This window comes from Oncorhynchus nerka, linkage group LG24 (genome assembly GCF_034236695.1).
Source record: "Oncorhynchus nerka isolate Pitt River linkage group LG24, Oner_Uvic_2.0, whole genome shotgun sequence".
Taxonomy (NCBI): domain Eukaryota; kingdom Metazoa; phylum Chordata; class Actinopteri; order Salmoniformes; family Salmonidae; genus Oncorhynchus; species Oncorhynchus nerka.
This window is the reverse complement of record NC_088419.1, coordinates 57,049,956-57,066,850: the sequence shown is the minus strand read 5'-3', so window position 1 is coordinate 57,066,850 and position 16,895 is coordinate 57,049,956. Positions and strand designations below refer to the sequence as shown.

The 16,895-nt window shown below is 45.4% G+C and overlaps 1 protein-coding gene and 1 long non-coding RNA gene across 2 annotated transcripts; one reads left to right on the top strand and one right to left on the bottom strand.

The window, feature by feature from the left end:
• Positions 1 to 3,227: 3,227 nt before the first annotated feature.
• On the top strand, positions 3,228 to 16,775 carry arhgap45b (Rho GTPase activating protein 45b). Its single transcript, XM_029632396.2, is given in 22 exon segments — positions 3,228 to 3,377; positions 4,799 to 5,210; positions 7,818 to 7,961; positions 8,084 to 8,168; positions 9,647 to 9,719; positions 11,185 to 11,392; positions 11,517 to 11,578; positions 11,725 to 11,916; positions 12,147 to 12,317; positions 12,559 to 12,696; positions 12,862 to 13,058; positions 13,212 to 13,333; positions 13,460 to 13,549; positions 13,654 to 13,755; positions 13,842 to 14,005; positions 14,174 to 14,362; positions 14,509 to 14,646; positions 14,752 to 14,987; positions 15,142 to 15,373; positions 15,542 to 15,656; positions 15,793 to 16,150; positions 16,152 to 16,775. Coding segments are annotated over 22 exon segments (3,603 nt in total). The 5' UTR covers positions 3,228 to 3,260; the 3' UTR covers positions 16,210 to 16,775.
• LOC135564320 (uncharacterized) lies at positions 6,456 to 9,772 on the bottom strand. Its single transcript, XR_010460920.1, has 2 exons — positions 9,302 to 9,772; positions 6,456 to 6,858 (listed from the first exon to the last, which is right to left on the bottom strand). It is a non-coding gene; the product is annotated as an uncharacterized LOC135564320 (long non-coding RNA).
• Positions 16,776 to 16,895: the final 120 nt, after the last annotated feature.

The window sequence follows — 16,895 nt, the reverse complement described above, 5'->3', positions numbered from 1 at the left end:
CCCAGCGGCAATGTTCTAACATCTAGTGGAAAGCCTTTCCAGAAGAGTGGATGCTGTTATAGGAGCAGAGGGAGGACCAAGTCCATATTAATGACCATCATTTTGGAATGAGATGGCAAGCAGGTGTCTACATACTTTCGGTCATGTAGTGTAAGTGGACGCACATGACATCTCATTGGCTAGAATGTTCCCACCTGATCTCGCCTCCTCCCACCTGCCTTTCCGCCTTTGCGACAAAGGGAGAATCTCAATTGTATACTCCTCGCGTCCTCTTTCTGTCCTTGCCTCCTTCCCAAAACCCATTGGATGAGAAAGTCCGAGGTCCCCCTCGTTGCAGACGGTGCACTACTTTTGTGAGAGAGAAAATGTTTCCAGTGCAACAGAGGGCTATATTGATCCGCTAATACAGGCAAGGCTGGCTCACTTATTAGGCAGGGTTAAAGGCGGCGGTCTATGGAGGAAGATTAAAGAGGGCGACATTTCCTGAGTGGTGCAGCGGTCTAAGGCACTACATCGCAGTGCTGAGGCGCCGCTTCAGCTTTGGGTTCGATCCCAGGCAGTGTCCCAGCCGGCAGTGACCAGGAGCTCCATGGTGTGGCATACAATTGGGCCAGCATCGTTTGGGTTAGAGGAGGGTTTGGCCGGGGGAATTTCCTTGGCTCATCGTGCTCTAGCAACTCCTTGTGGCGGACCAGCCCTGAATGGCCAGGACCAGCCCTGAATACTGCCGTAGTAAAGGCCCAGTGCACTACTTTTGTGAGAAAGATACATGTTTCCTGCACTGCACACATAGGTCCACTAATACAGGAGTATAAAGGCCCAGTGCACTGCTTTTGTGAGAATAAAAATATACACAAAACAAAAATATAAATGCAACATGCAACAATTTCAAAGATTTTACTGAGTTACAGTTCATAAGGAAATCAATCAATTGAAATAAATGCATCAGGTGCTAATATATGGATTTCCCCCTGACTGGGAATACAGATATGCTTCTGTTGGTCACAGATACCTTAAAAAAAAGGTAGAGGCGTAGATCAGAAAACCAGTCAGTATCTGGTATGACCACCATTTGCCTCATGCTGCGACACGTCTCCTTGGCATACAGTTGATCAGGCTCTTGATTGTTACCTGTGGAATGTTGTCCCACTCCTCTTCAATGGCTGTGCGAAGTTGCTGGATATTGGTGGAAACTGGAACATGCTGTCATACATGTCGATCAGAGCATATCACACATGCTCAATGGTTGATATGTCTGGTGGGTAATGCAGACCATGTAACAACTGGGACATTTTCAGCTCCAGGAATTGTATACAGATCCTGCATGCTGAAACATGTGATGGCGGTGGATGAATGGCACAACAATGGGCCTCAGGATCTCGTCACGATATCTCCGATTTCTCTGTGCATTCAAATTGCCATCGATAATATGCAATTGTGTTCATTGTCCGTAGTTTATGACTGCCCATACCATAACCCCACCAACACCATGGGGACCTCTGTTCACAACGTTGACATCAGCAAACCGCTCTCCCACACGATGTCATACCAACTGCCCGATACAGTTGAAACTGGGAATCATCCATGAAGAGCACACTTCTACAGCATGACAGTGGCCACCGAAGGTGAGCATTTGCCGACTGAAGTCGAACTGTTGTCAGGTCAAGACCCTTGTGAGGAAGACGAGAACACATATAAGCTTTCATGAAACAGTTTCTGACAGTTTGTGTAGAAATTCTTGGGTTGTGCAAACCACAGTTTCATCAGCTGTCTGGGTGGCTGGTCTCAGATGACCCCACAGGTGAAGAAGCCAGATGTGGATGTCCTGGGCTGGGGTGGTTACAAATGGTCTGAGGCCGGTTGGACTCTAAAACAATGTTGGAGGCGGTTTATGGTAGAGAAATAACATTCAATTCTCTGTCAACAGCTCTGGTGGACATTCCTGCAGTCAGCATGCCAATTGCACACTCTCTCAAATCTTGAGACATCTGTGGCATTGTGTTGTGTGACAAAGCTGCACATTTTAGAGTTAAAAAAAAAAATGTTCCCAGCACAAGGTGCACCTGTGTAGTGATCGTGACGTTTATTCAGCTTCTTGATATGCCACACCTGTCAGGTGGATGGATTATTTTGGCAAGGAGAAATGCACACAAACAGGAACGTAAACACATTTGTGCACAACATTTGAGAGAAATAAGCTTTTTGTGCTTATGGAACATTTCTGGGATCTTTTATTTCAGCTCATGAAACATGGGGGTTCAGTATATATGTTTTATTTTATTCCGATTTTTCAAGGGGTGCTGCAGCCCCCTCAGCACCCCTACTTCCCGCGGCTATGACCAGAGGTAGAAAATGCCAACTCATTTCCGTTTTTTATGACTACACTGTGCTTGTTGAACATTGCAGGCGCCTGCCGACTGACTGATATACAAATAACCTTGCATCATAAATAACTACTCATTGTTATTTGTAAATCAGTCAGCCAGTCACAATTTACCTAAGATACATTGCGGTTTTGATTCTCTGGAACACGGCGATATAAGTGAGTTCCAGTCCGACTATAGCTGCATTCAGTTCGCTTGATTTGTACTGAATGGCACGTTTCCACACAACCTTCTTGAACGGACTTTGAGGTACGTTTGCTCCCGTTTGGTGGGTGCTGCAAGGCGTGTCTTGAGGCAATGAGTGGCGTATTTAAAGGGCAGTGGCCATGCTGACAGCGTTTTTCCAACCCACAACCTCCTCGTTTTTCAATTGGTCGTTCAGTACAGTACCCTTTCCGTTCAATTGAACGTTACAGAACATAAATCGTACTGTACGCAGCCCAGGACTGCTGCCAGACCCTTCTGACAGTATCGGATAGTGAGGTATTCTCAATCGTTGTTGGAGCTATTTAACTCTTATTGGAGGCATCGAATACGTTGTACTCTACTGGTTTACTAAAGAAATGTTCTGTAAACATGTTTTATAGACATTGTATTGCAAACCTCGAGCGCCCCAATCAAATGGAGCGCATTACATCACATGCGCTTTTCTTCCCTTGAGAAAAAAAACACTGGAGCGGATGTCGCGGCGGCACTGACTGTTTGTGGTGAGCTGTCAGTGAGCTTCTACGCTCAATGTGTGGTAGCGAGGCAGCAGAAAGCGTGGCTGAAGCTTGGGACCGATGGAACAGCAGCGCCTGTAAACTGGCAGAGCACCAAAGAAGTGGAGAATCGGGGGGTGGGTGGGGGTTGTATGTGAATTTCAAAGAAGTCGGGATGGACGGCAAAGGTACGTTGAAGATGTTCTCCCGAAAGAAAAGGGAATTGATAAAAACCCCTTCCATCTCGAAGAAGACTCGAGCAGGAAGCCCCGGGCCACAGAGCTCATCATCAGTAAGTAGCACATCATCTCTGATTTCCTCCTGTCACTCAGACAGATTTCCTATACTGTCTGTCCGCTGCTGAGAAGCTAGGGGAGTTGGGGGACAGCATGACAGATGTCAAACTTCAGTAGATTGTTTAGACCTGACCTCAATTAAATTGACTTCACTTATCGTAGGTTATGGACCAGCAATGACATATTTAGTGGGGTGTTTTGAAGGCTAAAGGTGAGCATTTTAGGTGATGTATATGGACAGTAGCCTATCATTTAATTCATTTAAAGTAGCCTAGTGGGGAGAGATGTTACACTATTGGGATATTTGGTTGAATATTTGAGGACGTTGTTGATGAATACTTAAAACTAGTTGGATTAGTCAATTCAAAATAAACCTGTTAGTCACTGATAACTTTGTCTGCAGAATGACTCATTTTTTTTTCGTTTCTCACTCATTGGAAAATATTTTTGTGGGTTAGTAAGCCAGTATTGGTTCGTCACCTGCAAGATGAGTCTAGTTTACTCCTGCTAAAGATGATGTGAAAACAATAGGGACAGAGACCATGCTGAAACGTGGTAGCAAGAATAGTTACAACCCATACTCCACGGGCCAGAGAGTTAAGAGAGAGGAGGCTAAAGCCAAGAACAAATTGGACAAACAACCCAATAGACCCAACGTCTGGCTCAAACAGGTATGTCAAACACTACCAATTGAATCGGTTAGCCACCTAGGTGTTTATACATTTTCCTCATGAGAAGGAATGAGTGTTATTATTCTCATTCTCATCTGTCCTTAAAATATTTATTTCTGTTTATAAAAACATTTATCTGCTTCATACAGTATGCTACACTTTCAAGTTTAGAATACAGTACCATAAAAGGTGTTCTTGGAATAACATGATGCAAGATCTGCTCTAGTTGTCTTAGTTGCGCCTCCTACTGGCAGGGTGTGATGCTGCCGCTATTTTCTGTTTCACAACCACACCGTGCACCTGCCATTGATACTGTTTAGACTTTAAGATGTGTATGTTTCAGGCCTCTACACTACATCACTGCATCTACGACTTGTAACAGCTAGACTCTGATTTAGCTATTATTTAATCAACTCATTTATGTTAGGTGTGTTGTAGTCCATGGACAAGTTGGGACACTTGATGAGTTGATTTCACAACTTTTCCGTCATGTCTCATCAAACCGTACAACTTGATGTTGCTTAAAGTGGCCCGAGTTTCTGTTTTCGGAGAGCTGTTTCAGGGTGTGGCAAGAAGCTGAGTCAGGAAGTGTTACACAACACAGGCTCTTGTTGAAGTCTCTGTTCGTCTGTTTACCAACAGTCTGCCAAAAATATCAGTCACATTATTGTCCTGATGTTTTTGTGTTACCACAGATGTCACAAGTTCTTCTCCCTCTCCTCTCCCCCCTCCTCTCTCTTACCCAGCTGTCTATTCTCCAGGAGCAGCCTCGTCGTGATGCTATCGACACCACCCCTTCCTCAACCTCATCCTCCTCCACCCTCTTCCCCATTCCCGGTGCCCCATCGGACTCCTCCGTGTCCTGCCCTGGCACCCCAAATGCCCAGCACAGCAAGCTGGTGGGGGTGGGCTGCCCGACCCCAGGGGCCACCATGAAGAGGCCCACCGGCCTCAGCCGTCATGCCAGCGCCGCGGGGTTCCCTATCCACTCATGGGTGTTCACCAAGGGCCAGGGAAAGGGGGCTATCACCCCCACCAACCCCCAAGACAGCTCAGAGAGCATGGCCATCGAGGTGGAGGACATCCCCTCTCTGTTAAGTAATGTGGCCCGCTTTGCTGAGGCCGTAGAGAAGTTGAAGGACGTTGTATTGGGGGAAGGTGAGTGGATATAGGTTCACATAGGTTTATGCACTTCTCCTTTGTCTGGCTAAGGTTTAGCTCTGAGAGAGGTAGAGGACACAAAGGCCATGTTTGAACATGGTGCTTCTCCAATGCTCAAAGCACTTTAGATTGTAAAAGGGGGCAGGGGGGGGGACCTTTTCAAAATACAGTTAACCAACTGCTATGGTCAGTCTCTGGAGTCTTGTTATTCATTTGGCTCCTCTAAGACTGTTAGAGAGGCATAAGAGCTTATAGATGTGACAACTTATCTTCAGAATTCTAGTCAGATATTTCATTGTGCACATGATTGAGTGGTCCTCTGTAGGTCCATTGGTAGAATGTGGAGCTTGCAGTGCCAGGATATAGTGGGTTTTGATTTCCGGGACCACCCGTATATAAAATGTATGCACGCATGACTGTAAGTCGCTTTGGATAAAAGTCTGCTATTATGATATGCCTTTGGGATTGCTTTTGGCTGCATCGTGACCATCTGCTATTGTTTCCCAGTCTTATTGTTCTCTGTGTGGATGTCTAAATTCTCCACATCTCCTACCTGATGCGCCACATGTTAGCATGCGCTCAGAACAATGCTGTTTTGGTTCCCCTCCTCACCCCTCCTGTTCACCACGTGTTGCGTGTGGGAGGGGAAGGGCGGGCTGGCTGGCTTTGCACAAGCAACCCAGTTCTCTTGCTCGAGATGTAACAGCGACCACACTCCAGCAGGAAACCAGTCTCCTGTTTACTGCAATTTCTGTCTGTACTCAAGCAAAATGGCTGGTCCAACGGTTTTTCTGCAAAAATGAATTCGGCCCAAAAACAGTCATAGTTACCTCAGATCAAGGATTTTTTCATTTTCATGAGGCAGGCTGATAATGTGTCATTTATTTTATTGATGAAATAAAATACAAGATGTGCAACAAGTGATGTAACAATTTCAGCTTGAGAGAGTCAGGCCAACAAATGGTCTCACTTTGTAACATGGGTTGATTGCTCTAAAAGTGATGGAATGGTTAGGGTGTCTATACTTTAACTTATTACCCCCCCCGTGACTGTCGTATTAATCTAAACAGGAAGCAATGATGCATGGCAGAGCGACCTCGTTCAGACTTCCCCCTCCCATAGTCCACTGCGTTAGTCTGACCTGTGACACCGTCAATACCACAAGACTGCTTCCAGTCCATCCTTGTGATGTTCTGAGATTAACCTCCCCGTTTGAACCTATCACATGGTCAATATCTGAAATGATGTGCTCCCTCAAATCAAATTTATTTATATAGCCCTTTGTACATCAGCTGATATCTCAAAGTGCTGTACAGAAACACAGCCTAAAACCCCAAACAGCAAGCAATGCAGGTGTAGAAGCACAGTGGCTAGGAAAAACTCCCTAGAAAGGCCAAAACCTAGGAAGAAACCTAGAGAGGAAGCAGGCTATGTGGGGTGGCCAGTCCTCTTCTGGCTGTGCCGGGTGGAGATTATAACAGAACATGGCCAAGATGTTCAAATGTTCATAAATGACCAGCATGGTCCAATAATAATAAGGCAGAACAGTTGAAACTGGAGCAGCAAGCACGGCCAGGTGGACTGGGGACAGCAAGGAGTCATCATGTCAGGTAGTCCTGAGGCATGGTCCTAGGGCTCAGGTCCTCTGAGAGAGAGAAAGAAAGAGAGAATTAGAGAGAGCACACTTAAATTCACACAGGACACCGAATAGGACAGGAGAAGTACTCCAGATATAAAAAACTGACCCTAGCCCCCCGACACATAAACTACTGCAGCATAAATACTGGAGGCTAAGATAGGTTCATAACTTAAGTTATCCTATCTCTAAATTAAATTCTGACAAACCACAACCATCTAAAACTGAAATATATTTGATACGAGATTATCCAGGAACTAAATTGACATACAAGTCTATGCACACAGTCACATAATGCCACATGTTCATTTAGCTAGTTTCAGTTTCTATAGTAAGCGTCTTGGAGCCTTTTTACCATCCTCCTTCTGACATGCCCTCTAACTAGTCCACCCTCTATGGCCTCCTGGTCCCATTCCATGGGCCAGCCACTTTGACAGACATGGACATGGAGGGCCAAAGGGGAAAAGAGGAGGAAGGAGCGCTCTACCGGCCAAAGGATCTGCTGTCTGTGAGAGACAAGAGGAAGTGGCCTGCAGACGTCACTGCTGACATCAAAGCTGTCCCTACAAACCCGTCTGTCTGCCGTCGGTGTTACTATTCATGATGTCCAGAGATTGGTCATGAATCACTCCCTCTCAACCTCTAATAACCTGTAATGACCTCTAATACTCTGACCAACCCTAATCGTCTGTCTATAAAGATGATCTCCATGTTATATGGATTCCGTGTTGTGACGGTGAGCCCCGTCACAGACCTCAGACACAGCCTTCTATCTCCCCAACACCAACCCTATCACTTCCGGTTGTAACTAGTACTCGATAGATGTACAAAATGGTAGGTTAGGCTCGGTCCTCTTTGTGTGTGGCTGTAGACAAGTGGAGTGCTGTGTATTAGGAATGGCACAGGATCCATGTTTCTCCTGTCTGTGTCTCTGACTGTCCCGTCTCTCTTGCTCTCTCTGTCTGTAGACAAGCAGGAGAACCGTCGCCCTCTGGCCCATGAGTGCCTGGGAGAGGTCCTGAGGGTCCTACGACAGGTCATCAGCACCTACCCTCTCCTCAACACTGTGGAGACCCTTACTGCTGCAGGCAAACTCATATCTAAGGTTAAAGGTAAGACTACTGGCTGGACCAATCAGTGGTCTACTACCTAGGGTCAAAAAGTCCATGTTTTTAGCACAAAGTCAATGAGTTAAAATGGCCTAGAATGAACACATTCATTATTTTGATTGCAGGATTTCACTATGAGACTTGTAATGACACAGAAAAGAAGGACTTTGAGAAGGCCATTGAAACCATTGCAGTTGCTTTTAGTAGCAGGTAAGTTTTTGGTACATCCGTTTCTCAGTATGTATATTCATGAGCTAGTAACAGTATTTCATGGATCCTGGAATAAACCAAAGGTGACACTGTGTGTCACAATGCTCTTTCTTTTTACTTTTTATTCTCTGGTACAGAGTAATGGGACATGACCATGTGTCCTCAGTGGTCAGGTCGGGGTGGTGGTGTATGACGACAGTAGAACTGTAGAAGTACAATGTACGTGTGTGTGCATATGTGCGATAGAGAAGTGGAGCTTAGAGCAAAAAACACAGTGACACATTTGCATGTGGCTCAGTAGAAAACAGGAAGCGTAGTGGTGGTTTTCTTCTTTTCCGTAACCTAGGACACAAAACCAAAACGCAGCCATTTGGCGTCTGTTGTCTTAACAGATTATCTACAGACAGAGAATAGGTGCTTCTATCCTCGGATACAATGTGTAGGTGTGATAATGGTCGTTTGGATGCAAACATATCACTCTCAAAAAAATATGAATACATTTGCGACTAACTGGCTCAAATAAGTCTTATGTTGCAACATTTTGAAATTGTGTTGTTTTTTTACATTGGATAAAAATAGAGACTCGGTGCTACAAAATGGTATATCATACACTGCATTTGAGGAACAATGAGAAAGTAATTCTGCTTTTAAAGTTGATGAACTTTAAAAGCAGAGAAAATGGCCTTTGAATTATTGGTACCTACTGGAGAGCTCTCCTTTGTCTACAACCATTCAGCATTGTTCACACCCTCTTAAGCCAGCCCCATCTAGCTTTTTAAAGATTCACATGTGAGGTCATGTGCTAAACAGTGAGTAGTGAAGTAAAGATTAAGACTAGAAGTGGTGAAAGTAGTAGCCTACAATAAGGAAAAATTCCAGTTCAACAGGAAGTGTCCAGATAAAAATATTTAGTAAATATTACTAATATGACGCTTACCCAGACACATTTGTCAAAATGAATGGATCATGTGAAATAAATGCTTTAACTCCCAGCCACATACTGCCAGGGTAAAACATATTTACATTTACATTTAAGTCATTTAGCAGACGCTCTTATCCAGAGCGACTTACATATGCTCTGATATGTCTATTTTATATGTCTATTTTAAAATTGTAAATAGGAATATACATACATAATTCAAAAGAACGCTTGTTCACTTCCTGGCCATGCACAGTACATACAACCCCAACAGGGCAAAGAAGACAGAGAGGAAGTTATATGGCCGGTGCGATTGCACAGAGCCTGGCATCAACCACTTCCTGATGTTTTTTCTCTCTCCTTGTCTCCTTTCCTAGTTTCCTTTTTCTTTCCATGACCACCGGTAGGGGAAAGAACCCGACATGTACCCTTCACATTGCTTTAACCGATCAAATCCTATTTGATCTACACATTTTCCCTTTTTTATTTTAGTCCTTCCTCTCTCTCCATCTCTGATGGAAGTACTGTCAGTGTAATGGCCTCTCTCTGTCCTCCTCAGTGTGTCAGAGCTGTTGATGGGGGAGGTGGACAGCAGTACCCTACTGTCCCTGCTGCCAACAGAGAAGAGCAGGGTGAGTGGGGGTTAATTTGGCTTTCTTGGTGTGCATGTGGCAGGAGGTGTCGGCTCTCAGAGCGGATGTTTGTGGGCAGCAAGGCCAGCTTCCTGCCAGTGACACAGTGTGTCTTTATCTCTGCCTGTTCCTCTCCCTCGCTCTCCTGTTATAACAACACACACAGGCCGCCTCTGAGACTCCACATAACACAGTTCCTTCTATCTCATTCATCAATGCAGCTCCAATACTGACACACTGAATTCAACAGGCCTGCACACACTGAATTCAACAGGCCTACAGTCTATGTGCCAAATCCTATTTTCATTGGAAATTTCAAGTTTGTATTAGTCATATGTACAGGATACTTACTTGCAGGTTCCTTCTCGACATTGCTACAACAAATAATGAAAGATAAGAATATGAACATAAAGTAAATGGCTCAGTAGAATATAATAAATATTTTAGCAGAAGTATAAAACAGGAAGGCGAGATTTATAGTCCAATATTTACACGTGTTTTGGGGAAGGGGGGGATGAGGGAGCAAGTGTTTTAAATTGTGCAGTATTTAATATCCATCATTCAATTGTACATGCCCATCCCTGAGATGCCACTTGGCATTGCTCTGTTCCATCATTATTTGTATTGGCTCTGGTAAACACGGTGTACCGAATAATTAAGCAATAAGGTCCGAGGAGGTGTGGTATTTGGTCAATATACCACGGCTAAAGGCTGCTCTTATGTGCAACGCGGAGTTGCTGGACACAGCCCATAGCCGTGGTATATTGGCCATATACCCCAAACCCCGATGTGCCTTATTGCTATTATAAACTGGTTATAACGTAATTAGAGCAGTAAAAAGGCATGTCTTGTCGTACCCGTGGTATACGGTCTGATATACCACAGCTGTCAGCCAATCAGCATTCAATACTCGAAGCACCCAGTTTATAATATACTATATAGCAGAGTTGGGGTTAATTCCACAAATTCTCCCTGTAAATTCCATTTAATTCAAGGTCAGTCTTTGAATTCAGAAAATTAAATTCCTCTCAACTCCAATGTTAGGTCATTTCCAAGAATTCAATTCCTTATTAAGGCTTTCAGGCTGATCATGGAACTGTTCTGACATCCTAGCTTTATTGGAAATATAGAAATACATGTTGAAATGATTAAAAACAAATCCTGCAGTTAATTGTTTTTATACTAAGTGCATTCATTCCAATAACTGGGAAATGCAAAAATATTGAATTCCAATTCAATTACAAAGATCAAATGTTTTCACAATTTCAATTAAAATAAACAGTCTCATTCCAATTCTATTCCCATTTCATAACTTGAAGATTGTTGAAATTAGAAGTCAACGTAAGCTCTTCAATTCATGATTGAATTCAATAATTGAATTGGAATTTCTGCTACATAGTACAGAATAAGGTACTGTTCGCAGTATTCTTGAGTGGTCTGAAACTCTTTCTCTCTGTGTGTCCAGTCTATGGAGAACCTGTACGGGGTGTCGGGTCATGGGCTAGAGGGAGCTCTGATGAGGAGTGACCTGCAGGACTTTGGCCGGGCCGAGGAGGTGGACATCATGCTGCAGCGTAGTGAAGGGGGAGTGGACTCTGCTCTGGCCTACGCTAAGACCATCTCTAAATACATGAAGGACCTGATGAGCTACGTGGAGAAGAGGACCTCACTGGGTGGGTAGACACACGCCGCAGACAGTTCCCTACACATAATAGTGGAGATTTAGGTTGACTCTTATAACCTGAATGTAACGTATTATTGATTTGATGATTCACCCATGTATCTTTCCCCATCCAGAGGTGGAGTTTGCCAAGGGCTTACAAAGACTGTACCAGTCCAGCAAGCACAGTATCACACATGTAAGCCCTAGTGATCTTGTATTTTGTAGTAGAAGGAGTTAAGGAAAGGAATACCCAATTCACTCTCGTCAAAATGATTACATCCAATTCAAGAGGCTCTTGTGATGACAATGCTATTTCCCCTCTCACCACTCCCTATCTCTCAGCCCCACATGCCCTTCTACTCCATCTACTCTCTGGCTCTGGAGCAGGACTTGGAGCAGAGCAGTGGGGTGCAGCAGGCCGCCACCACACTGCACAACCAGACCTTCCTACAGCCTCTGATGCAGCGTAAACACGAGCATGAGAAGAAACGCAAGGAGGTCAAGGAACAGTGGTACCGTGCCAAGAGGAAACTGGTCAGTTCCTTGCTAGCGCTATTTATGCAGTATGTTATCTCTCTATTTATATTATCTCTCTCACATTGCCATGAAGTTTACAGGTATACATGTTTTACCGTTTTGAGAATGATTTGACAATATATCAACATAAAGTATCTATTAAAGAAACAACTTTGTTTTCTCTCTCAAGATGTTGCCCAATTTGTACCCAAAGACTGATTCTGTGTACCTATGTGTTTGGGATCCAGATGGAATGTGAGTCTAACCTGCGAAAGGCCAAGCATGCCTACATGGCTCGCTGTGAGGAGCACGACAAGGCCAAAGCAGCTGCTAGCAGAGCCGCAGAGGAGGATGGAGGAGGCTCTACCACCAAGTCTCTGGGCAAAAAGTTACGAGTGGAGGAAGATGCTCGCAACAAGGTCCCCATCACTGCATATGTTGTTTTTCCTCCATTCTCTCTCCTCTCCACTCTTCTACTCATCTCACCTCCCCCATCTCTCCTCTCCATGTCTCGCCTAGTCTCTTCTCTCCCTCGCCTCTCCAGGGAAATCTGCTAAAAAGCAGAATGACTGCAAGTCGTTGTCAAAGCCTATGGCCATATTTTATTGAGTATGTATGCCATTAGCCTAGCTGAGAATTGACCACCGTGTGTGTGTTCAGGCTGAAGAGGCAGAGGCCACCTACAGGACATGCATAGCAGACGCCACCACCCAGCAGCAGGAGCTGGAACACGTCAAGGTCAATGTGCTCCGACTGCTGCAGGAGGTCATCAAACAGAGTGACCAGACACTGCGCTCGGTCAGTACGCACACACACAGACATGCAGACAATTTGTTCAGCGAGCCTTCGCCTGGCGGCCAGTCTGTTTAGCTTACGTTCCACTCCTTGCACTCCCTGTGATGGAATGTAAGCTAAAACTTCTCCTCCACCACATGACTAAACCATTCCTCTCCTTCCCTCCAGGCCACCATCTCGTACTACCAGATAATGCACATGCAGACGGTGGTGTTGCCGGTCCACTACCAGACTCTGTGTGAGAGCAGTAAGCTGTATGACCCGGGACAGCAGTACGCTGCCCACGTCAGAGACCTGCAGCTCACTGAGGAGCCTGAGGTCACTTACCAGTTTGAGCCCTACACTGCCACTGCAGCCTCCACACAGTGAGTCACTCCTAGCCTCAAAGCATAATAAAAAGCTTTTGGTTTGTTAGGTGTCTATGGGCACTCGGTCACTTTACACCAAGTAATAAATAAGAGGTGATAGATTTACATTAGTATAATGTTTTTTAACTGGTTTTATATCTGTTAATTCAGGCATCCAGCTCGACCCCTTAATGACAGCTTCAACACAGACCAGCAGAGCAGCTCTGAGGGTCAACCCAGCACCGGAGAGACCACGACAGGGGAGGACCTTAGCGCTGAAAACGCCAGAAAGAGTATGTCATTTTGTATGATATTGATGCGGTTCTTACTGTCTTGTGCCGTCTCACCATGCAAGACAAAACGATGTAGACCTACATGAGGTATTTGTGCTGTCCATGATAACCTTGTCTCCTTCCCAGGACAAGGCCACAAATCGTGGGGTTCTACAGTGAGTGATGCAGACAGTGTAGAAGGGGAAGGTGGCCTGGAATCTCCTACCACCAGTTCAGGTAAGGCTTCCTCTGTCTGTCTCTCTCTCTATGTCTCCATTCCATCTCCTGCAGTGCTGTAGCTGTGTGTGTGTGTGTGTGTGTTATTGTTTTGTACGTTTTAGGTGACATCAGTAAAATGGCACGCACCTCCTCCACCGGGACCATGTCGTCCAACGAGGATCCAGATGAGAAGGACGGGAACGTGGCCTCCTTCGAAGCACCAAGTAAGACCGGAGGTCTACCTCCTCTGTTTGCCAATTATGACATAATTCATGCATTTATCAATTTATCCATCAATCTTCATCTGCAGACATAAATGGCATGGAGCCTGAGATTGCGGTTCCAACCGGACCTTTCCGTAACATTGGGCTCTCCAAAGCCGCCCAGACTCATCGGCTGCGTAAACTCCGCACCCCGTCCAAGTGTCGGGAGTGTGACAGCTACGTGTACTTCCAGGGAGCAGAGTGTGAGGAGGTGAGAGATAAGACCATCTCATTCGTCACCTTTGAAAGCAATAGACTTTGGCTGCTTGATTAGCTGATTACGTCTGTTTATCTGTGTGAATGACATCTGACTTTCATTGGTTATCATCCTGACCTCTAACCTCTTGACCGACTGTATGCCCCTTGTCCTCTATACCAGTGTTTCCTGGCATGTCATAAGCGGTGTCTGGAGACGTTAGCCATCCAGTGTGGCCATAAGAAACTGCAGGGTAGACTCCAGCTGTTCGGCCGAGACTTCTCCCAGGTGTCCAGCGGCAGCTCTGACAGCATCCCATTCATCATCACTAAGTGCATTTCGGAGATCGAGAGACGAGCCCTGAAGACGAAGGTGAGGGAACGGGGGATGAAGGGTCTGTTTCTTGAAAGGTGTGTAATGGTTGGCTGTATGAATGCATTATTTTCTTTCTCCTTCTCTATCCTTCTCTCAATAACATTTTCCCTCTCTTCCCCATTGGTCTCCATCTCTCTCTGCAGGGTATCTACAGAGTAAATGGGGTGAAGACTCGTGTAGAGAAGCTGTGTCAGGCCTTTGAGAATGGCAAGGAACTAGTGGAGCTCTCGCAGTGTTCCCCCCATGACATCAGCAACGTCCTCAAGCTCTACCTCCGACAGGTACCTTGTAGCTGTTTCAGCCTCCATATTTATTTGCGCTTATCATGGGTTGTCTTTGGATAAGATGGCTACAAACGAAAAAATCTCCCGCTCTGTCCTCTACAGCTTCCAGAGCCCATCATGCCGTTCCGCCTGTACAACAGCCTCATGGGGTTAGCCAAGGAGAGCCTGCAAACTGAGGGAGGGGAGGCCGGGACGGGGAAGGGGCCAGAGCTGGTGGACCTAGGACCAGATACGGACCCAGCGGTCCTGGCTGTGGTGGATAGACTTAGGGAGCTGGTGAAAGAGCTGCCCAAGGCTAACGTAGCCACGCTGCGCTACATCGTACGTCACCTGCGCAGGTGAGCAGCTCAGAAGAGCATACTACATTGCTTACTCACTTCTTTTTTTTTTTACCTGACACGGATCATTACAAAAGAGGATTCACAACTGTGATCATGTATTACTTGTTTAAACCTCCGTCATATCATCGTTCTTCCCCATCTCTGACGTCAGGATTGCGGAGTTGGAACAGGACAATAAGATGAGTCCCAGTAACCTGGGCATCGTGTTTGGCCCCTCTCTGATAAGGCCCCGGCCAACAGGGGCCACAGTGTCCCTGTCCTCTCTAGTGGACTACCCCCATCAGGCCCGCATCATAGAGACTCTCATCGTCTTCTACACAGCCATCTTCCAGTCCAAATCCTCTAGCACCAGCAGTCGCCCATCCTCCATCTCCATCCAACAGGTGTGTTTTTGTGTGTCTGCGTGACGGTTAATAATATTTGTAACATACAGGAAGAATGTGAATGCTTTCATTTCAGCCACACCCAATAGCTCAACCAATACCAGAGTTGGAAGGTTTGAACTCAAGTTCCCTGTTTTAACTTCTGTTTGTCTCCCACTGCTGGTGCAGAGTGTCAGTGTGGATGTTGAGGAGGGCACCAGTGCCGTGGTAGCTGAAGGAGAGGAACAGGAAGCCAAAGAGGAACAGAGCAGAACAGACTCTGACAAGATGGAGGAGGGCTGTGGTAAGAGGTGTTTAGATGGATTTGATGAAGAATTACTACAAGTTTGCCTTTTGATTTGAGTTACATCTTTATAACTTGTATTTATCTAGGTGACCAGTGCCACTTCATTACAGCCCTTCACTTTTTCTCCATGCAGGAAGTTTTCCAGGTTCCCTGAGCTCCAGTGAGCAGATTGTGGACTCTGACTCAGAGCTGGATGAGACTGGGAGGGGGTCCACACACCACCCACACTGCCTGGTCAAACAGGAGAGCGAGGTCAGCACAGAGGATGACCAACTGAACTGCAGGGATAGTCTGGAACTCTCCAGCCAGTCTGTACCCCAGACCGACCTGGAACCAGACCAAGACCTGGAGAGTCCTGGTCCCGATGCCTCAGACCACGACCCCCCTGAGCCCCCAGACAGCGAGCCCCCGGACCTGGAGGTGTCTGAGCAAGAGCTGAGCATCTCCCTGGCTGAGCTCAACATGAATCAGTCCAACAACTATGTTCTGGGCCATGTGTGGAGCGAATCTCAGTTTGGTGCCGAGGGACATGGAGCCAGAGTTTGTGTAAACACGACCTGTGCAATGTGTCAACCTCGCTGAAAGTCTTTACTGGAATTGCATGATATATGAAGTTAAAGTTTTATATGTACTTCAAGAGGATGGATCCTGGTTAGCTTTGGTATAGAATGTCAGCATTGAATATACTACATGGCACATCCCTCATAGACACTTAGTTATAGCTGTTTTCTGCCATCATTCATTATAGTTCTAACCAGCTGTGACTTAATAATTTGGAAAGTAAATACCTTCTAGATTATCGCTGTGCCAGTTTTGTATTTCAAATATTTCTTTCGGGACGTTGCTCTTTAAAGCTTGAATCAGGTCCAGTCGTGAGGGATCTTTGTCTTGTATGTGTGATTTGTGTGCGCGATGCATTTCTACGATAATTATTCCAGGTATTTAAAGTGCTGCTGGTTTTATTTCAGCACTAAAATTGAAAAAAAAAATGCATTTTTACATTTTGTGTTTTTATAAATTGTATCATTTTGCCTTGCATTGGATGGATTTGTCATTATCGGTTTAATCACTTTTTGTCAATGTTTTGTAATAAAGAGTATGCTATTATAAATGTTATGCCTTGTCCTTGTAACTCTTTCATTGTAACTATAGCCCCATTAATACCTGGCGCTAAACCTTTGTCCTGATCTTATCCACATTCTGATTGGACACATTTTAAGAACAAGTGTAGTTGAT